The following is a 25314-nucleotide window of genomic DNA, read 5'->3' on the forward strand; positions in this document are numbered from 1 at the left end:
TTATTAAAATGTCTTTAATGCCAAGACAAACAACCTCCTGAGCATGGTTCTATTTCTCGAAACCTGTCATGTTCACACTTTGATTTGCTGGGGGTAGAACTCAGCCAGCTGACCTATCAGCTCCGGGCTTCTGGTATACCTCTGGTCAATTCTTGCCCAATCCTCTTCTCAGCTTACCAGTCCCAAGAACTACTGAAAGCCCTGCTTGCCTCCAGGACCTAGTGTCCACTCATTCATCCTCATGCTGCTCTTGGGACAAAGATGTCATCTTGACTCACACTAGCCTACCTGCACGTTCTGCACGTGAGCGTCCAGGTAGAGCTGCCTAACAGACCTTTTTTACCAGCTCTGATTGTTCCTGCCCTTGTCTAGTTCTGTCTACCTGCCTGCATATATAAAATTCCTAGCTGTTTTTGTGAAAACATTGAATCACAGCCGAGACTGGTTTGGCTCAATAGATAAAGCGTCGGCTTGGGGACTGAAGGGTCCCGAGTTCGATACAGGTCAAGGGCATCTACCTTGGTTGCGGGCATATCCCCAGCAGGGGGTGTGCAAGAGGCAGCTAATCGATGACTCTCTCTCATCGATGTTTCTGACTCTGTATCTCTCTCCCTTCCTCTCTGTACAAAATCAATAAAATATATTTAAAAAAAAGAAAAAGAAAAAGAAAACATTGAATCACAAATAAATGCAACATCGTTTCCCCATTAGCTTCTTAAAAATAGCTGAAGAGGAGCAGAACACATTAGCAAAAGAAGAGGATATCACTCATTTGTAAAGTAAGTCAGATTTATGTTGACTTACGTGATGAAAACTTGACTAAAATTTTTTTTAATCAGAAATGTCTTAAAGGTAGCCTTAAAGATGACTCCACTTCCTGGCCTCATGCAAGGCCTGACTCAAGGTTAGTCCTTTTTGTCTGTTACTACTTTCTGATTTTTAAAACCTCGGCTCAAGATTAAATAAGGTATACAACCAGAAGGCCAAGTTCACTTAAAAAACCCCACACAAAACAATTTATCATCTCAATTTGAAAAACATAGTAGTACTGAGTGATAAGTCATAAAAACAGAAACAAGAATATCCTATCAACACTCATTCAATATTATGAATGTGCTAGATAGACCAGTCATGCTTTTTAAGATATATATATATATATATATATATATATATATATATATATATATATATATATATATATATAATCTTTTCACCACTGGCATAAATATAAGCCTAGAAAATGCAAGTAAATCAATATAATCTCTTGGAAGCACCACTTGAGTTTAACAGAGTTACCAGAGAGAGGAAACATCCTTAATAATCAATTACATTTGGAAAGAATCTTTTGGTGAACTCTTAACTCATCCTTTCAAATTCAGCTTAGACATTACAGCCCAGGAAAAGACATCCATCATATCAGAGCTTCTGTTCCTCTCTCAGCTAAGCTGGGTTCCATGTCCATTTTTGGTCTTTCTATAGTTACCTCTGGCAATGCATAGCTCCCAATTATTAAATTAATTTTATTAAAATGACATATGCACAAGGTCAAAAATGTCAGTAACTCTAACAGATTATTATCAAAAGCTATCAGTCTGCTGTACCACCCGCCTGCTCTCCACAGTCTTTTCCTTTAGCCTTCTCTTCTCCTATTTGATAATTCTTGGTTCATCACTCTTAGACATCCTCTCAATTTCCTACTATGGCTAATTATGATCTTTTAGCCCCCTGCCCCTCATCTCATCTTCCTAATGTCATATAATCAAATTTTCGGTTAAAAACTATTGTGTTTATGTAATTACGACTTATAAATACTAACTCACTGAAAGCCAAGTAGTACAGTACGATGCTTCTATTAAACTTTATATTTGTCAGCTTCATTGTGGTACAAAGAACACACAATGAAACTCACCAAATTTCTATATACAAGATGAGCCGTGACAAATGTGTAAAGTCATGAAACACAACCACAATGTAAATGTACGAAACATTTCATCATGTCAAAAAGTTCCTTGTGCCCTAGTGCTGTCAATGCCCCCTCGGATACCATACTTTTGCTTTTCTAGAACATTAGGTCAGTAGATCACACCACAAAGAGTTGAACCTGTTGCGTTCACTATAATTCCTGGCATGCTTACTTATGTCTGCATATTGTTTTGTGTTCTCTATTTTCCTTAGCTTTTCTATATTCATTGGATTTCATTTTTTCTCCTCTACTGTATTGGAAGCTCTACTTCCAGTGTCTACTCTATTGGTATTTATTTTAAAATTTTAAGGGTAAAAGTCAAGGTGAGGTGGGTTATGGGAAATGAAGTAGTGAGGGCAGATAATGCCCCTGAAAAGTGTGACTAGAGGCACCCCAGTGAGAGGAGCGCAGCTGGGGGAGGTTACTGTCTATTTGCTTGTTTTGAGATGGGAGAGACTTGAGCGTGTTGAAATCCCGAGGGAAGGATCCAGTGGAGAGAGAGAAGCAGCTGAGACGAGGGAGGGGAAAGATAAGTCAAGTTCCTGGGAAGGTGAAAGTGAGAAGAGGCAGAGCACAGATGGAGCGATGGCCCTTCTCCTGGAAGAAAGACATCTCTTCTCCCGTAACAAGCAGAAAGGAAGAGAAACCAGGTCTGGGTGCAGAAAAGTACGAACACTTGATAGTAGGAAGTTGAGGGAGTTCCGATCTGATGGCTCTTAGCTTTCTCTGTGTGGCTGGAGGTAAGGTCACCTCCTAAGAGTGAAGGGAGGCCGCAGGTTTGCAGAGAGTAGAAGAGATTTGAAAGAATCTCTGCAGAGGAAAAGCGCATTAATCAAAGAAGCCTAGTAGGGCAGCTGGGCAGTACTGACGGTCTAGTTGACATTGATGACCACAAATTTATTGTGGCCTGTCCATGGTTGTACCATTTTCAGTGTATCATTTTCAGTTGTACCATTTGAGTGTCAGCAACACTCAAAAGCACACAGCAAGGGCGCAGGAAGCAGATATATGAGTTCATCCTGGTCTGGGGTTTGCCAAACAGATACCAGCAAAGAGAATGGGGCAAGACGAGTTAGGTTATTGGCGAGTTATTGAAATGATGGGTTATAAAATGTAAACAGGAGAATGAAAGAAATAAAGACAAAAAGTGTTGATGGATAGAGAGCAGTAGAGGCCAATATGCTGGAAGGCCTACAGGTTTAAAGGTTCATACTCACAGAATAATTTCATTGCAATGAAACCAGAGAATGATCACAGCAAGACAAGCTAAGACAGCGTGGTACCTGGCCCAATATTTGCAGTCAGAGATATGGGTGATGGGATTAATGCTACCAGCATAGGATGCTCTGTTACTACCACCAAGAATTGTTCTGCATTTTTAAGCAGATTTGTAAAACATGCCTATTCTATTTCTTAAAATGTTTTAAAGAATACCATTAAACCACATAGCCACGTGATTAGAAATTATTTTAATTATAATTTTCACTGGTTACATTATTCACCATAGTTTCCTACATCCCTGCATTTCTCTCTTTTAGATTCACTTTTTCTAGTTTGAGAAATTTTTTCAGGTAGGTGTGTGTGGTTTAGGTGATATACTTTCTAAAGCATTGCAACTAATTTTTCTTTAACTTCACGTATAAACAATAAATCACTTGGTTCCAGAACAAGGACAAAGGAGCGTTTTCCCACTTATTTCTGGATTTGTTCCAGATGGTTGAATTTTTTAGAATCATGACGTAGTGAAAGCCAGAAAATCACCACAATTAAACTGTGACTCATGCATGACAAAACAATAAAAGAGAGAGTGAATTTTGTAGAATTTCCAGGTGGCAAAATTTTTACAGAAGTTTATCTAAGGAACAGACCCAACTACAAAGGAGAATTAGTGATAGGTCAATATCCATGTTGTTAACATCTCATATCAATGGGGAAATGATAAATTATTCAACAAATGGTTTTGTAACAACTAGAAAAATATTGAGTTGGATCTCTAGGTTACTGTATTACTCCTTACATCAAAATTAATTCTCAAATAGTTAAGAATATTAATGTAAAAAAAAAAAAAAAACAACAACAAAAACTAAGAAGCCATAAAAGCAGGCACTAGAAAAATAAATGACAGGGTGGCAGCTATTTTTATAGTCTCAGCATGGGAAATACTGAACACTTCAACAAGTCAAGACTATGCACGAGTTTACCCGAGCAAGTGCTAAAATAAAGGTCTGTGGTTATTCTTATCGGGATATCGGTGGCTCCCACAGGGACCTCACTAGTGTGGCATCCTCTGAAATCAGGTGTCAGCTGCCTAGAGACATCACAGGCTCCAAGTGACGGTCACTGCTGCGAAAACTGGCCATCCATGCGACAGTGAGAACGCAATGGAAAATTTTCTGATGGATGCAATTTAAGTGTACTAAATTTCCCCTTAAATTATATTCATTTTTCATACCTATCACTCCATTCTGAATGCAAGAGCCGGTGCAAACAATGCCTCGCTGAGATAGGAAAGCAGAAAGTACACTTTTGCATAAAAATAGGTAGCTTTGTACTGTACTAAATTATAAACAGAATTCACCTCTCTCAAAAATAAAATAAAATAAAATAAAAATGAGACAAAGGAAACAATCTCATCCTCTAAAGAACAGAATGAAAATGAAATTACGTTGAATTATTTCCTCTTTGGAATTTGAATAAACTCTCTTAGGTGAAAAAAATATTATTTCAGGAGTAAGATGGAACCGCTACACTTCAACATGACATTGTTTAGTTTAACAAATAATCATGAGAACCGACAACTGCTGAGGAATGAGCATGATTGCAAGAAGTGACCCTAACTATGAAAGGTTAGAAGGAAAAAGGAATATACACAGTTTTGACACGAAATGATAACTGATGGGAGGTGTACACAGATGCTGTTTTTCTGTCAGCTGGACCTGTTTCCCAGCATTAGACACTTCCCCTGAGTTGTAGTTCTGTAGATCTTTTACCCACCGTGGACCATATGGGACCTCTCTGGGTAACATTTATAGGAGACAAATTGCATATACATCTGGTCTTTACCTTTCTGGCAGTGATCCCTATAATTTAAATAATCAACTGTCTGTCTCCAGGGGGTAGGAAAAGTGCTGATTTGCTTGTTTCACACTCAGCAAAACCCCTTCTACAAGAGAGACACCTGGCCACAGGCTCTCATGTGTGGAATGAATGAGCAAATGTTGTCCCGACCAATGAATGGACACCCTTGATTCAGTCTGTCTCCGATACTCATCAGATAAAACACGGCCTTGAGTTAAATATAGTCTCACTCCAAGCCACAAGAAGTTGTTACAAACCGAACAGCCATAAAACAGAAAAACTAAAGTATTTGGATTAAATGAAAGTCATAGAGAACAGAGAGAAATTAAATCCACAGGCTATTTAAAAGCCATTTAATGCAATGGTTTCTACTTTGTCCTTCCCCAAACTAATGTTTTTAATAAATGAGCTTTGTGATGCATTTTAACTTGGCAACCCTTTCTTTGCTTTACTTTTGTCCTAATAGGAGCGCTGACTTACAATGAAATGGCCAAAAGGAAGACAGCACACTGAAGGAGGGCACTTGGTATAAACAAGGTTATCTATGTTTTAACGCAAGAAAAAAAAAATTTTTTTTTAAATGGCTACATTCAAATAAAACATTTCCATTGAAAATATGATTACTCATTTCCACAGACATTAGCCTCACGATTAAGAGAAATGGGGCTGGAGTCAGGCTGCCTGCTTAAATACTGGCATTGCAACTAATTAGACGTGTGACCTTGGGCGGGTTATTGAACTTGGTACCAACAGTTTTTGTCGATAATTGTATCACCAAGAGTCAAGCCTCCTTACTGCCCAGGTTCTCAACTAAGCAAGGCAGGTGTTTCTGAAATATTCCCAAATAAATGGAAGTTTAAAAGGTTCTCAGAAATAAGGAGAATATATTTGGGGTGTGTGTGCATGCTGTACATGTTATACATATGTTAACATATACGTATGTATACATATGTTAGGATAAGATTGTCAAGTGTTCTTTTAAAAGGCCCTCTTTTTATTTGGACACCATGTCCTACATGCTTGAGGTTAAGCTGTCCCTTCTTTTAAGTAATTATATTGCTAACTGATGGTGAGTTTTTCCCCACTTACTTGGCAAAAAGTTAACCATTTCATCCCATTTTCGAAAGGTTTTTAGTTTTATTTGTTTATTTATCTATTCATTTACTTTTTTACAAATTTTACCCAGGAAACTCTGAAATCCAGAACATCTAGAAGCAAACAGAACACAGTTACCAGCTGCCTGGCCAAACCCCAAACGGAGAATACTTGATCTTTCTTTCATTCATTAACATACTTTCTCTTCATTCACCCATGCCCAATCTTCATTAACCATTGTCCGGATTAATCCAGTGGGTCTTAGTTATAACTGAGACAATATTATCAACATTTTCCTGACCATGCGCTTGGGAATGGTATGGCCTTTTCCAGAAAATGCTTATGTCTTGTCATGCAAGGATGCAAACAACCTATGATTATACTGTGCTCTTGATTTCGTTCTTTGTGGCTTCTTTACTTTCATGTATTTTCTCTATGTAAGTGAGTAGCTGAAATCATTTAGTGCATTTATTTCATGCAATTAACTCTTGTCCCCAATATCTCGCAGAATAGTGGAAGCCTCCTAACACTTCAAAACCTCCTACCCACTGACCCTTCCCCATTCTCACTATCATTCATTCCTGTCATGTTATCACTTATCTCCTTACTCAGGCGATATGCCATGATCCTTTACTATAACTACACCCATGCAAACATCCTTCACTCTATCTTTCATATTTGTTTGGCAAACCCCTTACCATTGTGAAACTTAATCATGCTCCTCCTCCATTGGAGTTAGGTCTTATTAGTTTTTATATGAGCTGAGAGGATAGTTTAACCCTTCCTCTTATATTTATTTCATGATTATCAATATTTTACTTAATTTTCTTTCCTTCTCCTTAACTGAATTTGGTTTACTTTAATTTTCTTCCCCACTCCATGCTGATATACATTCTGTTTCTTTTGGTTAAATTCTGAACAGCATACTATGCCTTAAATTTAAAAATAATCCATTTTCCATCCTCCTCCCCATAACCCAAGACCTCAGAGGTTCTGGCTCCAATGTTTCTTCTGCCATTTTCCATGTTATTCTTAACCTGCATTTGTATTTACTTTCCCCCCAACATCCTAAAAATAAGCAACTGCTCTGTTTTTTGTTGCTTTTACAGTCCGTGTTTATTTTACCAACCTGGAAATTTCTTTGCTTGTGACGTTTGCATCCAACTACTATCTTCTAGATTCTATGTCTTTCTTCACAAATTGCATTACTTGGTAGTTCAAGAAGTAAGAAAATGTAGGCAGAAAAAAGCTCAATCTTCATTAATCAGAAAATACTTTCTTTTTTGTCCTTTACTCTTAAATGGTTGCTTCATTTAGAAGAGAAGTTGAGGTCGACAGTTATATTTTCTCACAGTCTGTAAGGCCTTATCCCAGTGTTTTATATATTTATTATTGCTGAGGCGAACCCAACTGTTCACCTAACTGCTGATACTTTGGAAATCGTGTTTCTGTCCCTCTTTCTTCAGTGCCACCCCAGAATGAGACCATCAGGTTCCGCAAAACACATTGGTCCCGCCCAAAAGTGGACGTGGTAGGACGAGAGCCCCACGCTGGGCGGCACTAAAGGAAGAGTGACAGATGACAGAGAGAAAATTCCCTAGTGGGTGGAACTTTCAGCAGTGCACCTGGCTGTTTACTTTGCCTAGAAAGAGCAAGAGTGTGAAGCATGGAGCTAGAGGTTCACAGACATGCTTGTGGCTTGGCAGAATGATCAAGGACTTAGAAGGGACATGATTGGGAAACGAATGCCACGCAAGAAGTCCGTGAGCAGATCTCCCTTAAGGAACACAGCACTCGGTGACAGTGGCGTCCCGTGTGAATGCTAGCCACCGGGACCTCATGCTGTAGATGCCGGTCAGCCTCCTTCTCCAGCCACCCGTCTTCCCAGCAACAGCGACCAGGGCTAAGCTGCCACATGCACAGAATACTGAGCTCCCCAAATGACACCACGGTTCCCGGGAGGCGGGGGTGAGGTTGGCCAATGACCTGGTGGCATGTTGGACCACTTTCATTCTAAGAGCGGCAGGGCTCTGATCTCACTGGAATAAACACTTGCTGGAGTTGCCTTCCCCAGCCATAAAACTTATGCTGACACCTCCACGGGGAGGCTTACAGGATACAGTTTTCACCATCATGGCATCCCGCACGGCACTGCTTCTAAGAAAGGAAGTGACTTTAAAGCAAATGAAGCTGGCAATGGCTCCTGCTTGAAGAATCCACGGGTCTTCTATTCCCCAATACTCTGGAGCAGCTGGCTTGATACACCAGTGGAATGGCTTTTTAAGGATTCTGTTAGGACACCAGCTAGGTGGCAGCACCTTGCAGAGCTGGGGTAACGCCTTCCAGGATGCAATATGCACTCTGAAGCAGTGACTAATCCATAGCCAGGACACACAGATCCCGGAACCAAGAGAGAGAAATAGGAGTGGCTCCTCTCACTGTTACCCTTGGTGATCCACCAGGGATGTTTTCCTTTCTGGTCTCTGCAACTCTGGGTTCTGCTGGCACCCAAGTCTCACACCTGAGGGAGGAATGCTTCCACCAGGTGTCATAGCAACCTGCCATTAAATTGCAAACCCAGATTGCTTCACAATGACTCACTGGGCAGAGAAGGGGGTCATTATACTGGCGGGTGACTGATCCTGACCATCAAGGGGAAACTGGGTTGCTATTACATAATGGCTTACGGAGAAGTGTGTCTAAATGCAGGGATCCTCTGGGGGCACCTTCTAATGGCTCCTGTGTCCTGAGGTTAGTCAATGGAAAATTACAATCACCCAGTACAGGCAAGACCTCTGATGGTCCAGACCCGTGGTTGGCAAACTGTGGCTCGTGAGCCACATGCGGCTCTTTGGCCCCTTGGGTGTGGCTCTTCCACAAAATGCCACGGCCTGGGCGAGCCTATTTTGAAGAAGTGGCGTTAGAAGAAGTTGAAGTTTTAAAAATTTAGCTCTCCAAAGAAATGTCAATCGTCATACTGTTGATATTTGGCTCTGTGGACTAAAGAGTTTGCCGACCACTGGCCCAGACTCTTCAGGAATGATGTTTGGGGTCATCTCACCAGGCGAGGAATGATAATCAGCTGAACAGGAAGAATATCTCCTGATGAGCAACTGAATTTTCTCATCATCTTCGTTTGGATTCCTGGATCCTCTGGTACCATCACTGAACACCTACTATTGCAAAGTACATAATATTCATGCACCTACTAACTGAAAACTGACAACCTCTCAGCCAGGTTGTATTAGGCTCATTTTATTTTATTTTATTTTAATTATTTTAAAATATATTTTATTGATTTTTCACAGAAAGGATGGAAGAGGGATAGATAGCTAGAAACGTCGATGAGAGAGAAGCATCAACCAGCTGTCTCCTGCACATCCCCTATCGGGGATATGCCTGCAACCAATGTACATGCCCTTGACCAGAATCAAACCTGGGACCTTTCAGTCCGCAGACCGACGCTCTATCCACTGAGCCAAACCGGTTTCGGCGTATTAGGCTCATTTTATAGGGAAGGAAAGATGCCCAAAGCTAGGCACCTCATAAATGACCAAAGCTGGGAATAAACTAACCCCTGGGATGTCTTGTCACAAAGTAAGCACTACACACAACACACTGACATGTATGTCCATGCCCACTGACAAACAGCATGGCTGTCACCGAACAATATCGCCCTTGGCCTCTCAACCTCACTCACCAAGTCCCCTGCCGATCACTCGGCCTCCCACGTGGCTCGCTTACGCTTGATGCAGCCAACCCAGAAAGGACACCTTCCATTGTAGATTTAATACAATTTTTGCATGAAAATTAAACACAATTTTTGCCATTAGTTTTGGTATAAAAAGGAATATGAAACCTATGACTTAAAACACAGAAGAAACGTAAATATATTTTTTTATTGACTTCAGAGAGAGGAGGGAAAGCGAGGAAGAGATAGAAACATCAAAGATGAGAGTTATTGACTGGCTGCCTCCGGCATGCCCCCTACTGGAGACCGAGCCTGCAACCTGGGCATGGGCCCTGATTGGGAATGGAACGGTGACCTCCTGTTTCGTGGATTGACGCTCAACCACTGAACCACACGGGTCAGGCCAGAAATTTTAAAAATTAAAATTGTGGCCGAAGCCGGTTTGGCTCAGTGGATAGAGCGTCGGTCTGCGGACTGAAAGGTCCCAGGTTCGGTTCCGGTCAAGGCATGTACCTTGGTTGCGGGCACATCCCTGGTGGGGGGTGTGCAGGAGGCAGCTGGTCGATGTTTCTCTCTCATCGATGTTTCTAGCTCTCTATCTCTCTCCCTTTCTCTCTGTTAAAAATCAATAAAATATATTTATATATAAAAAAAATTAAAATTGTGTATAATTCAGTGACATAAAACATCAGCATATTTACTTCTTTTATCTAAGTGTAATAATAATAACAGTAATAATAATAGCAGCAGCTACCACTTATAGAGCGTCTGCTAGGTGCCAAGTTGTTCTATGGGTATCACATGTGTTGAATCATTTAAACCTCACAAGCACTCTGCGAGGTGAGCATGGCTGCTATTCCCTTTTACAGACAAAGAACCTGAGGCATAAAGAAATGACATGGCTTCCCGAGGCCAAAGAGCCCATAGATGGCAGGGCTGGGATCTGAACCCCCAGTCTCACTCCAGAGCGTGCGCCTCAACCAAGAAGTTCTACAGACTCTGTCTCTGAGTTGGAGTGTACAAAGGGCAATTATTCTCTCCAGGAGGAAGAAAGAGAGTGGCTGGGCCTGGGTTTTATTTTTAGAGGCACTCCTCCCTAAAATACTCTCCTCTACAACCCAAAAAAAAAAAATCCTCCGGGAGCTCATTCACTACTGCTTGCCAGAGATAGCAACCGAGTCCCCAGGGGATAAGAGAAAACATTGGCTTAAATGATATCTAAAAATATGGTATTAGGTTCTTTTAGAAACCTCCTAGTTCTTTCACTCCCACACGTACGAAACCCTTACAAGCAAACTCATGCCAAAAATTACAATGTATGTTTGTTCTTTAAATCGTCAGATTCTATTGAATTTAACACTCTTGCAGGCAAAGCTCCATTCTAGGACCTTCAGGTCAGATAGAGTGAGTAAATTCAACAAAATCCACTAAACATTCCCTAATATAAGCCAATAACCATATCAACTTAAATGTCAATACATGTTCTAAGTAAATATTTTGAAGTACAGTAGACTTTTAACTGATGATTTTAACTTGTGAACATGAATACAGAAGATGGGGGGGGGGCGGTAATCTCTCTTTAAAACTCCTGAGAAATTAATTTTAAAAAACTGGGAGGGGGGGAACAACAGAATTTAAAAAGCAAATATTGTATCTGCATAGCACCACCTTGGATTCTTAAAATACGTCAGCATTGTCCAGAGAATGAGTGAATCGTAATTGCATATATTTACTCAACACCCATCAGGTATCTCCTATGTGCACAGCACTGTGCTCAAGTCAGGAGGGGTGTGTGTTTTACTGACATATTCTTGCTGTTTTTAAAAAATATATTTTGTTGATTTTTTTATAGAGAGGAAGAGAGAGGGATAGTCAGAAACATCGATGAGAATCATCGATCAGCTGCCTCCTGCACACCCCCTACTGGGGATGTGCCCCCACAACCAAGGTACACGCCCTTGACTGGAATCGAACCCAGGACCTTTCAGTCCGCAGACCAACACTCTATCCACTGACCCAAACCGGTTTTGGCTCTTGCTGTTTTTTACACAATACAGCAGGCAACTCAGAACACTTGTGCAAGCCAACCATGCTGGGCAGCCCTATGTGATTGAGCTGTGAGGTTCTTGGTCTCAGGAGGGCAGGTTTAAGAAAACGACAGAACAGTTTGAAAGTACTGTCACCAAGTGCACGTGAGGTGGAATCAGCAGCGAGATAAAGATTCAATTCTGGCAAAACAGAGATGAGTGAAGACTTCCATTGATCTTGGAGAGGAAGGTAGACGAGAAAAGCACAGATAATCAGCCTACCAACCTTCTCCATTCAAGGCTTTCCCCCTTGGCATGTCCTTTGGGCACTAGTAGTTAAGAATTCACTAGAAAGTCAATCCCCCATGTCTTTTTTGTGTGCGTTTTTTTAAAAAATATATGTTTTATTGATTTTGTACAGAGAGGAAGAGAAAGGGATAGAGTTAGAAACATCAATGAGAGAGAGTCTTCAATCAGCTGCCTCTTGCATATCCCCAGCAAGGTACATGCCCTTGACCGGAATCGAACCTGGGACTTTTCAGTCTGCCACTGAGCCAAACCTGTTTTGGCAATCCCCCCATGTTTAAACAAGTGGCCACTGTTCATGATTGATTTCCCTCTAGCTTTTGGTAGTCCAGCAGTCCACAGGAGGAATCTAGAGTGGCCAGAAGGATCAATGGCATGTCTCAGCAATGCTATTCAGCCGATCAATACAAATTTCTATAGAGGAAAATATGCCAGACAGTTTATAGGAAAGTAGCAAAATGAGATGCACCAGTAAGTGCTGAAAGGAAGAATGGTTACATGACATACCCAAGATAAAGTAGCTAGTTAACTCAGCAGCTAAACAATCCCCCCACGCCCTTAGGACAACTGTATTCACCACTGATTAGAATCACAGACACACCACACACAAATGATAAAAATAATAAACTAAAATCACAAAGACAGGACACCATAAAAAATGAGTTACCAGTCCTAGCATTTGTTAAATCCTTGTCTTAACACCTTTAAATCACTCTGTTCTTCTGGCCTATGTCGTCGAAAGAGACTCTCATTTTTGATCTATGAATACTTTGTGGTTGCTAGGGGTTGCTCTAAATTCACCCTCAATCCACAGTGAAATGTGTGTGGAATTTCATCCCGAAATGTGAATCTTAAGCGGTGGGTGTTCAAGAAGTAATTATTCTCTGACACTTGTTAAAATGGTAAGGAAGACTTGACCCAAGATCATGGCAACGCGATATGATGATAGGGGAGAGGGGTCAGTTCTGAATACAGCAATGACAGCTGGGGATTTATAACCAAGGGGCAGAGTGAGGGGTCAGTGGGTGGAAAATTACTAAAAGCAGACATCAAGGGTAGGGGGATTCTGGCTAAACCAGCCCAACAGGATTCTTGCTGAAGGCAGATCAAGAACTTAGACTTCAAAGGTAGGGGATGAGGAACTTGATTAGATACCCAGGGTGGTCAGATATCAAGGGTGGGGGATTCTCATAAAGTAGCTTCCACAGAATTCCTTGCTTAGATTGGGTGTGCAGGCCCTGCAGGGATAGGACAGGCGCTAAGGCCAAGGTTAGGAAAACTCAAAGGAGCCAACCTGAAGTTTGGTCAAGGAGAAAGTTTTTATCACCAGCACTGGCACCTGCCCCCTACCTATCCCTTCTCCCAATATCCCCAAATAAACTGTTTATAAATACTATATCAGAAGCTCTTTCATGGGCCATGAAAAAGCAGGCCACTAAATTTGAAAACTTGAGTGTCTCGCCGAAACCGGTTTGGCTCAGTGGTAGAGCGTCGGTCTGTGGCCTGAAAGGTCCCAGGTTCGATTCCGGTCAAGGGCATGTACATTGGTTGCAGGCACATCCCCGGTTGGGGGTGTGCAGGAGGCAGCTGGTCGATGTTTCTCTCTCATCGACGTTTCTAGCTCTCTATCTCTCTCCCTTCCTCTCTGTAAAAAATCAATAAAATATATTTAAAAAAAAAAAAAAAAACTTGAGTGTTTCTAAAACATGCAGGCACACACAGGGTACAAATCTAATCATGCGACCCTCTCCTTAAATTGTCCTGTGGTGACCTCCGTCTCCAGGACCAGCTCTTGGTAAGACCTGCAGGGTTCTGCCTGTCCTCCTGCCTGGTCCTCTAGCGAATCACTGCCCACCCCCCCAAAATGCTGCTGCTCCCCTCCCCTCAACTTCACGCCTAGGGCCTTTGTCCATCTCGCTCCTTCAAACCAACCCTCTCTCTCCTTCCCACCAGCTCAGTTTTCCAGAGAGCCGCTTGGCGAAGGAGGACTGGTGTTTGGAGCCTAGTTCAGAGGCCATGAACTTGCTGGAGCACTCCTCTGCCTCCCCCTTCTGCCTTTCTTCTGTGTCCTGCGCTCTCAGGTGACAGGAGCTGGAGCGTTCTCCCCCACCTGTTTGTCTCCGTGTCCACCTCCCTCTTCAGGCCCGAGTCCCTCCTGAGCAGGGCACGGGTTTCGTTTCGTTTGCCTTTGGAGCTTTCGCGTCTCCAGTTGAGGTGAAACCAAAAGAAAAGGAAACAAAAGCGAACCCTCTTTTGAAACTGTTGATCCCCCAAAGACCGGTGCTCATGCGTTACAGATTTAAAAAGTAAGCCTGTCACCATATCCTTGCCCGGGGAGTGCCATTCAAACTTCGCCCTGCTCCTCAGCTCTGATTGGTTTACAACCTGAACTCAAACGGGTACGGTGGTCAAAACAATATTAAAGAATACTTTCTCAGAAAACAAAAAAGACCGGGCCTATACCCCAAGGCACTATATGGTGACCTCCTTTACCATCTAATATGGTAAAGCTGGGAGAAGGGAGGTGACGTGAAATTCCTGGTCATCCCCTTCACGTACAGTCCCACGAATGCCACAAACATGTATGTACCTTATGCTCTCTAAGCCAGACAAAGGCCTGCTATTTTCCACAGCTCTTGTCACCTGCTGAAAGGATGGGTTCATCATTTCCTCACCCCACTTTCTGTAATAAACATCAACCAACATTCTTTTTCATTTTAACCAAAAGATGAGATTCAGTTATGATGTAATCATTGTAACATAACTCACTATTTTTTGAAGCCAAGGCAGTGGGTGTCAGTGTCAGATGTTTAAAAAATTGTTATAAAAATTTTTATAACTAGGATGTTATAAAAATGGAGATTCCTGGATTCCACCCTAAAGAAACTAAGAACACGGAGTGGGAGTAAGCAAGGGTTAAGGAATGTGAATTTGAAATGATCTCCCTGCTGGTTCATAAGTTCACTCACTGTATTTGAGAATAAATGACCTTGATTTATTAAATTGTAGAGTGTCCCAAAATAGGATATACAGGAGTAATGTTGGAAATAATCCCTGACCTCAAGTACTTTCAATAGAGTTAAAAAGATAAAGTTTACAAACATTGAAATTGTAGAACAATGCAAACTCTATGGTATAGAATGGTCTTCAAAACTTAGATCAAGTACCCCGATCTTTAAAATGTTTAAGTATGGACAATTTTAGAAATGCTGATGTAAATTACAGATGTATTACTTTACTAACAGATAATATACATTAAAAAATATATATGAAAAAGTTTTTGGAAACATTAAATTTTAATGACACAAACTTTTCATTGATTAGTAAAACATTACCAATTATGCAATATAAGTATATTTCTTGATTTTTTAAAAATCATAGTTTAACAATTTATGATACAGAGATTTGAAAGACTGCCAGTAAGTTCCGTTTATATTGGTACTTGATTTCAATGACTATCCTGACCAAAGACAGTACCTCACATAAATACAAGTTTGCATCCTATTATGATGCTTCTATTTCAATCTATCCACCAATTATTATAAATTTTTAATAAAAATAATGTTAGTAAATACTTTCTTTGGTAATAATGAACTGTTCTTGAAAACTCATCATTTTAATAATCATAACAAATGGCTTCCAAAAAGTACTAAGGTCTTGTTGTGGAAATTTTATAAATTCGTTAGAAAATTGTTCACATGTTTAAGTGGAACAGGACAATTTCAGAAACAATATGCAGTTGAGGGTAATAAAATTACATAAGTATGGAAATTTCTGAACACCATTTTCAAAAGCTTATTCTAGCCTTTCTGAAGTAGAAAAATATCGTGAAGGGTACTCTAAGATAGAAAGTGCTTTTTAAAAAATGCATTGGTGAGTCTGAAGAAAGAGAAACATCCAAGGAAAAATCAAAAACAAATCAACAAACACACCACAAAACAAACTCCAAGGCCAGTGTTGCCCTGGGGATAAATACTTAGCCTTGGGCCCACTACGCAGTGAGAGAGATGAACCTAAAACTCGCTCATTGAGCCAGGATCCCTCTAGGAGACCAGAGTCCCAGGTCAGAGGGGACTCCTCTAGAAGTTATCCTCCATTTAGACTCCCAAGTTGCACACGGATAAACATCAGGCAAACAGGAGTTTATCAGCAAGAACCGGCAAATACAGAAAGAAAGAAGCCACAGTAAATGAGAATCAGTAGACACAAACAATAGAGCTAAATCCCAGTGACTTCAAATAATAAAATTTCCAGACGGAGACTGTAAATAACTATACATTCAATGTTTAAGAAAATGCCAGATTGACTTGAGAAACAAACCCTTAGAACGTTTAGAAATAAAGAACAGAATTGATATCATTTTAAAATTCCACAGATGGGTAAAGAGAAGAGGGGAGCATGCTGGCTTTTCAGGGAACTGCCCAAGGACTGGTTTCTGTCCAGCTGCGTTCCGGGTGCTGGTAGGACCATCAGCAAATACAGGATGCCTTGGGGCCCGCTGAGAACAAAAAGAGCTGCTCATTGTGCTGCTGCTTCAGGAGAACCGCAGTACAGCAGCCAGACAGCAGAGGGAGCAAGAGAGATGGGCTCCTAAGAAGATGAACCTGGCAAATCCCTCTATCATCAGGAATCCATGCACACAAGTTGAGAAGACATATCTACAGAAAAGGTTTGAGAGCCCAGAGGATCCCCACCTGCACCGCATGCTGAAGATCTTTCCATGTATTAAGCCAGTCTGAAAAGACTTGATAGAGGTAGCCAATTTTTTTTAAATGCATGAATACCAACACAACGTTACAAGGATACAAAGACACAGGTCAAAACGGCCCAATCAAGGGGAGAAATTAAATCTCTATAAGCCAAGCCTAAACAAACACAGGTATGTATATTACCTGACAAAGAATTCAAAAAAAACAAAACAAAAAACAAAAACTGACATAAAGATGCTCAGCTAGCTCATGTAAATAATGCATGACCAAAATGAGAATTTCAACAAAGAAACAGAAAATTTGAAAAAGAATCCAACAGAAATTTGGGAGCTGAAGAATGCAATAAGTAAACGGAAAACAACATTCAGAGGGTTCAACCAGAGACTTAACCAAGCAGGAAAAAAGTAGCAAACTTGAAGACAGGTTGTTTGAAATTATCCAGACAGAGGAGCAAAATGAAAAATAAATAAGTAAATAAAAAAGAGGGAAGAAAGTCTAAGGAACTTCTGGGATACCAACCAGTTGACCAATATACACATTATGGGAGTTCCAGAAGGAGAAGTGAGAAAGGACAAAGAGCTTATTTAGACAAGCAAACAAACAAACAAAAAATGGCTGAAAAGCCTAAACAAAATATTAGCAAACCAAATTTAACAGCATAATAAAGGATCATATACCATTATCAAGTGGGATTTATCTTGGAAGATATAAAGACAGTTCAACATACACATCACATTAGCAGAACAAGATAAAATTCACATGATCGTCTCTATTGGTGCAGAAAAGGTATTTCACACACACACACCTTTTCATAATAAAAATTCTCAACTCCCTGAGACTAGAATTATATCAACAATAAAAGCCATATATGAAAAGCCCACAGCTAATATATCAATGATGAAAACGTGAAAGGTTTTCCTCTATGATCAAGAACAAAGCAAGGAGGTCCATTTATATTCAACACAGTACTGAAAGTCCTAGCTGAAATAGCTTGGCAAGAAAAAGAAAAAAAGAAATTAAAAGAACAACCACATTTACAATAGCATCAAAAAAACAATGAAATACTTAGAAATAAAATTTAAGAAGGGGAAAGACTTATACACAATTAACTACAAAATGCTGCTAAAAGAAATTAAAGATACACATAAATGGAGAGACACCCTGCATTCATGGGTTGAAGATTTATTATTGATAAAAATGTCCATTATACCCAAAGAGATCTACAGAACCAATACAGTCTCTATCAAAACCCCAACAGCACTGGTTTATAGAAACAGAAAAAAACAATCCTAAAATTCATACAGAACCACTAGACCCTGAATAATTGAAACCATCTTGAGAAAAAAAAGAGAAAAAAAAAGCTGTGGACCTCACAATTTATGACTTTAAACATATCACAAAGCTACAGTAATCTAAAAAGTATGGTACTGACATAAAGACAAGACACATAGACCAAGGAAACAGAACCAAGAGCCCAGAAATAAACTTATGAACATATAGTCAAATGATCATTTATACAAGAATACACAAAGGGGAAAGGATTCAACAAATGGTGCTAGGACAACGGAATAGCCACAAATTGGGCCTTTCACTTAAGACACAAAAATCGATTTAAAATGGATTAAAGACTTAGGTGTAATACATGAAATTATAAAACTCCAAGAAAAAAACGTAGGGGGAAAACTTTAGTGTGTTGTTCTTGGAAATGATTTCATGGATATGACACCGAACGCACAGGCAACCAAGGCAAAAATAGACAGGAGGCACTACCTCAAACGAAAAAGCTTCTGTACAGCAAAGGAAATAATCAATAGAGTGAAAAGACAACCTGTAGAATGAAAGAAAATATTTGCAAACCACTTATATATGAAACAGGGTTCATATAAAAAATATATAAGGAACTTCTAGAATTCAATATTTAAAAAAAATCACCAGATTTTAAAAAAACAACAACAAATGAACAAAGAGTTTGAATAGATGTTCTCGAAAGAGGATGTAAAAATGGCCCATAGATATATGAAAAGATGCGCAAGGTCACTATCAGGGTACTGCGAATCAAAACCACAATGAGATAGCACCTCATACCTATTAGGATGGCCATTATCAAAAAAACAAAACAGACAATAACAAGTGTTGGTGAGGATGAGGAGAAAGTGGCACCTTATGCCCTGTTGGTAGGAATGAAAAATGGTGCAGCCACCATGGAAAACAGTAGGACCTTCCTAAAAAAAATTTAAAAATAGAGCCAGCAATCCCACTGCTAGGTACTTATTCGAAAGAACAGAAGTCAGGATCTGGAAGACGAATCTGCACTCATGTGTTCACTGCAGCATGATTCATAATAGATTAGCCCAAAAGTCCAGCAACAGATTAATGGGCCAAGGAAATGTTACATACACCCAAGGGGAGTTTTTCCACCATAAAAAGGAAGGTTTCTGTGACATGCTAAGTGAAATTAGGCAGTCACTGAAAGATCCATACGGCATGATTCCCCTTCAATGAGGTATCTAAGTCATCAAATATACAGAAGCAGAAAGAAGGACTATGGTGGCCAGGGGCTGGGGAGAGAGGAAAATGGGAGTTCAATGGGTATAAACCCTTGGTCATGCCAGATGGAAAGGTCCCAGAGAGCTGCTGTACAACACGGTGCCTGTGCTGGAGTTAACAACACTGTACCACACACTTGGAAATGTGTTAAGAAGGTAGACCTCATGTTATCTGTGTTTTACCATGCTAACAAATTCAACAGTGATTCAAATACAGCAGTCAGCTAACCGAACATATTACATAGAATAACTATACTGTAGATTTTACTATAGATTGTAATAAAGACACAGTAACACGGGGGAAAGAGGTGAATGAGAATTTAATATACATATAGGCTCCCTGGCCAGTTTGCTAAGTGGTTAGAGCATTGGCCCAAGGACTGGAGGGTCCAGGGGCACATATCTGGACTGCAGGTTGGATGCCTGGTTGGGATCCTGCAGGAGGCAACCAATCAACATGACTCTCTCACATCAATGTTTCTCTCTCTCTCTCTCTCTCTCTCTCTCACACACACACACACACACACACACACACACACACACAGAGGGGGGGGAGGGAGAGAGGGAGAGAGAAATGCTAGATAGAATAGAAGGGTAAGGCAATATTCAAAGAGATAATGGTTGCTGCATTTCCAAAATGAATGAAAGATATAAATCTGCAGAGTTTAGGTCTAAACAAATCGCACAGACTGCAATGCGGGAAGGCAAGGAACTCACGGGGGAAAAGTGAATGAGAAGTTAAGGCACACGGAGGAGTTAGGGTCTAACGTAATCTAATCAGAACCCCTAAAGCCAGGAACTGATATATTTTGATGACAAATGAAAAAATTCGAAGGGGAATGTTATGGCACTGATCTTCTATGTGTTACTCCTGGCCACTGTGCTGGGCGTTGGCAAGTGCAGAATTAAGGAGACCAAACAGACCCACAGTTAGAATGCAGCATGACAGATACTGTGACACGAGAGGGTACTAAGCTATCCCGAGGGGAGTGGTTAGCAACAGTGATTCTCAGGGACAAACTACTGACGGCCACCGTAGCTCGGCCAATCCTTGTTCCGGTCAGTGAATTTCAGATCTATAAACAGAATCACCATCCAGAGTTGTGTTAGTCAGAGTTTCAAAGGCCATTTTAAAATTACCAAAGTCCATTTAAAAACATTCCCAGCCGAAACCGGTTTGGCTCAATGGATAGAGCGTCGGCTTGGGGACTGAAAGGTCCCGGGTTCGATTCCGGTCAAGGGCATGTACCTTGGTTGCGGGCATATCCTCAGTAGGGGGTGTGCAAGAGGCAGCTGATCCATGACTCTCTCTCATCGATGTTTCTAACTCTCTATCTCTCTTCCTTCCTATCTGTACAAAATCAATAAAATATATTTTAAAAATAAAAATTAAATAAAATAAAATAAAAACATTCCCAAAAGGAGTCAAATCAGTTTCTTCATACTGTTCACATTTCCCCACAGAAAGAATTGGTCTAGTCTGGACATTTGGGATCCATAAAAATTAGCATAAGAAGTATTTTTCCAAAAAAAAAAAAGGGTTCTTGCTTAATTTAAAAGTAATGGCAATATGTTATCTATATTCATGCTGGAATTATCCAAGTCATCCAACAGAAAGAAAAGAAATATTTCAAATACCTGTTCTTTTTCTGGACTTACTCTTTACAATCTAAAACCAAACCCATTTTGCATAAGTTAATGATATTATCTGCAACATGATATTATCTATGTCACTATAAAGTGCTTATTCCACCCAAAGCGAATCATTGGTGTGCTGTTGGATTTAGCCACTCGAGGCCTGTGAAAGCACATACGAATTCTTCACCTAACAAAATACTTCTGAAAAAGTGCCAACAGATTGTTGCCAAAGAAAACCAATTCTTTCTCCCTCTAAACAGCAGTTGTCTATAGAAGAAGCTCTGTGCTAGCCTATTCCTCTTTGAATTTAAAAATTCATCCTCACTATATATTAGTGACATGGGTAGATATTACATACACCCAAGGATACCACATCCAAATACATTTCTGTATGGCTAAATAAATTTTTATACAAACTGCAGATGATTTCAATAAAATGCCAAGATGGTTCTTTAAATGACTGTATTTGCTTATTTTACTTTCCGGCAGTAATGAAATGATTTTAGCTATGACCTTAATATTCCAAAAGACTGAGAAGCCTTGGTTGTCGTATGAATGTAAATTTTCACAACCAATTTTTAAAAGATGTCATTATAACTGGAAACGACACTAATGTGTAGGTTGACTGCCACACTGGCATTAATCTATTGTATTAGTGATCAAACAGGTTTGTGAGTTCATTGATGAGAGGGAAGTCAAGAATGGATAATGACATTTACTACCAACCAGAGAATAATGAGGGGCACCAATTGGTGATTTAAAATATTTTTTTTTTTATTGATTTCAGAGAGAAAGAGAGAGGGACAGAGAGATAAAGACATCAGTGATGAGAGAGAATCATTGATCACTGCCTTTTGCCTACCCGCTGCTGGGGATCAAGCCCACAACCAAGGCAATGTGCCCAGACCAGGGAGTCCAACTGTGACCTCTTGGCTTATAGGTTGACACTCAACCATTGAGCCACCTGGCCAGACCCAACTGGTGATTTAAATAACCTTCATTGGTGGTCCCTTTGATAAACACCTATAGCACTTAAACTCCAAGTTAGCCCTATTTACACAATGGTTTCCATTGTATAGTTTGGAATATTTGCCTTTTCTGTAAGTTCCTTGAGGGGAGAGGTCTTGTCTTAAAATACTACTACTAGCCGAAACCAGTTTGGCTCAATGGATAGAGCGTCGGCTTGGGGACTGAAAGGTCCCAGGTTCGATTCCCGCCAAGGGCATGTACCTTGGTTGCGGGCATATCCCCAGTAGGGGGTGTGCAAGAGGCAGTTGGTCGATGACTCTCTCTCATCAATGTTTCTAATTCCCTAACTCTCTCCCTTCCTCTCTGTACAAAATCAATAAAATATATTTAAAAAATAAATAAAATAAAATAAAATAAAATAAAATAAAATACTACTACTATATCTCTTCCAGCTCAGAACCAAAGCTGAGTGTATACTTATTGATAAGTTAGCTGCAGAAAAATAAAACACATTTTTCCATGGCAACTAGGAGGCAATCGGGATGTGGGTAAAGTAAGCTTATTATAGGTACCGTTATGTGCCACACAATGACAGCAAGGGACAAGACCATAACAGTGACTTTGAAATAACATGTTCAGAAACAGAGCAGATGAGTTTAGGCAGCATAATCATTTTCTAAGGGGACCACAAAATTTATCGCATGATTATTGCTTAGCTTATAAATGCTTTCGGGGGGGTCTTCCATGTGACGATGCATTCCTATTTCTATGTCGCTAGCTCATGTCTGTATAAACTACCTTATTCACAGAAGAGCTGTGTGGACTATTTCAAAATCCGGAAGAAAATAAAGCCAATGTGTTACCCCACCCGTCTGAGGTCAAGGAACACACACACACGGTGTTTTGCTAATTAAAATAAAGGTCTCACTTTTCACGCACACTGAAACGACACACAGAATACCAGGGATCTTTTTCGTTAGAAAAATACGTCGGCACCAAACGTGGCTTTTTCAAATCGACTTCTATCAAAATGTTCGTCTTATTCCCTGACCTTCAATCTCTCCATCCAAACTATATATCATGTTTTTTATAGGGACCATTACGATGCAAATTATATGATCCTTTATGATAGCAGCAGACTTTGCCATGGCAAAGACACACACACCACAGAGGACAAAAGCAGGCTGCAACATCCTCCTAGCTCTGAAGACCCTATAATTTCTCCTCCCTTCACACAATCCCATGAAGTCTCCTGGTCCCCAGCGCTCCAAGATCAAATACTCTGACCACACCTCCCTCCAACACTTGCGGGGTGAGTCTGTGTCCCTACTGTCTCCTTCTTTTGTCTAAGAACGTTATTTTATTTGACCCACCCTTGGAAGGCACGGGTATACCCAGAAATGGAGGGTCCCTGAGTTAACTAGACAACTGGAGAGATCTGGTCGGCCCCCCAAAGCTTGCTACTACCCCTTTAGCTCCTTTGAAAAAGTCAGAAAAATCAGCATAGGCCCCGTTCACAGGCCAGGAGAGCTGTTTGGTTGCTGCTGCTGCTGCTGCTGCTGCTGCTGTTGTTTTAAGTCTTTCCCACAAAAGAACTCACGCACACACGCACAAAACAACTGTACTTCTCAGGAGATGGAAATACAAACTGATCTTGTTTGTCCCTTTGGTTTGCAAGAGTGGAAACAAGAAGGACATCTGCATCTGGAGGGGAAAAAAACAACTCCTGAGGGCAAGTTGATCCAGGACGCAGAAAATCCTGCCTTCAAAGAAATGCACCTTGTGACGCTCCCTCCACGAAGGAGGGGAGATACTTAAAGTAAAGCCTTCCCTGCTTTATCGCCCGCAGACGCGAGGGAAGAGAAGCATGAACAGGCGCTTGGCTTCCTGTGGCTTTTCAGCATTGTGCTGTGACCCCGGGGGCCACAGAAAAGCCAAGCGTGGGTGCGATTCTGCCACTCATCGCCGCCCAGGAGTAGCAGACGCTCTGCAAACTCCGTGCACCAAACGCACACCCCCCTCCACCACCATCCAAGCTCGCCCTCCACCTCGACCCCGGCGGCGTGACCACGATGCTACAAAAAGCAAAGTCATGGGGCAATGCAGGGGGTGGCGTGGGGGCGGGGGCAAAGGGAAGGGGAGGGGGGGGGACATGCGTGCAAAGGACTGAAAGACCCAGAAAAGCAAAGGGTGGGAGAGATAGAGTCCGTGACCCGGAGCCAGCCCCGGGGTGGGGATGCAGACGCCCCGGGCGCGGAGAAGCCACCATCGGGATGCCCCCTCTGCCCAGCCCTGCCTCTGCCCTCCATCCATCAGCCCCTGGCCCTCCGGCAGGGCCACCTCCGGGCGGGCAGCGCCTCTCGCAGTCCCCCAGCCTCACGGGGTGCAGCGTGGGGCTGAGATCGGGGGGCTCGGAGCGCAGACCCGGCGGCGCGGGGGGCGATGGGGGGCTCGGCGGCCCGGGGCGCAGGGCGGGGGGGGGGTGTCCGGCCGCGCGGCTGCGGGGCGGCCGGGGCTACTCACGTTCTCCGTGTCCCGCTCGTTCACCGTGGGCAATGGCGTCCGGGCCGACATCTTGTGCGGGCGGCGGGGATCGGGCCGGGGTCCCCGGGCCGGGCTGCGTGCGGGCTCCGGGGGCGCGGGAGGCGGGCCGAGGCCGGGCGCGGCGCTCCCGCAGGCCGCGGGCGGTGCAGGCGGCGCCCGGCGCGGAGCGGGGAAGAGGCCGCGCGGGGCGGGGAGGGGAGGGGGCGCTGCCCGCGGCGGCGCCGGGGACGCGGGCGCCGGGGAGGGCGGGCTCCGGGCTCCGGGCGGGCGCGGCGCCGCGGGCAGAGGCGCCGGGGGCGGCGATCGGGCCCCGCTAGGCTCCCGGGGCCATGGCCCAAGGTGAACCCGCGCCTGCGATCGCGGCCCCGACAGCGCCCCGCGCCCCGCCCGGGAGAGCGGCGCCCGCGGGCCGTGCCGCAGCCGCGCGCGGGGCCGTCCCGGCTGGGTCCGCGCTCGGCGCCGCCGCGGGGCCGGGAGGAGGCGGGCGCGGCTCGCAGCAGCGCCCCGGCCACTTGGCGGCGGCCGGCGGGTGGGCGGGCGCCAGCCGCGGGGCCTCTCCATTCATTCCCTCATTAGGGATGCGGGGCCGCCTCCTCCCTCCCTCCCTCCCACCGGCGATCGCTCGAGCCCCGTTTATTTTGGTCCCGGGAGCACGGCTGTCTCCGAGCCTGGGTGCCTTTTCTCTTTCTCTGCGTCTGGGTTTTGCCAGAGGGAGGACGGGGGGACGCTGGTCCCCTTTTTTGTCCGT

At 42.5% G+C, this 25314-nt stretch overlaps 1 protein-coding gene across 4 annotated transcripts in view; it reads right to left on the reverse strand.

Annotated features, from left to right (window-relative positions):
* MARK1 (microtubule affinity regulating kinase 1) overlaps positions 1-24787 on the reverse strand; it is a 54692-nt gene extending 29905 nt beyond the window's left edge. For 2 of the 4 annotated variants that reach the window (XM_084868859.1, XM_084868858.1), the window contains exon 1: positions 24546-24771. In XM_084868859.1, coding sequence (XP_084724985.1) covers positions 24546-24596 — 51 coding nt within the window. In that variant the 5' untranslated portion in view covers positions 24597-24771. Of the gene's footprint in view, positions 1-24545 lie in introns of all 4 variants that reach the window. The other 2 variants (XR_014793605.1, XM_084868860.1) reach the window with 2 other exon arrangements.
* Positions 24788-25314: the final 527 nt, after the last annotated feature.

This window comes from Pipistrellus hanaki, assembly GCF_964339955.1.
Source record: "Pipistrellus hanaki genome assembly, chromosome: 20".
Taxonomy (NCBI): domain Eukaryota; kingdom Metazoa; phylum Chordata; class Mammalia; order Chiroptera; family Vespertilionidae; genus Pipistrellus; species Pipistrellus hanaki.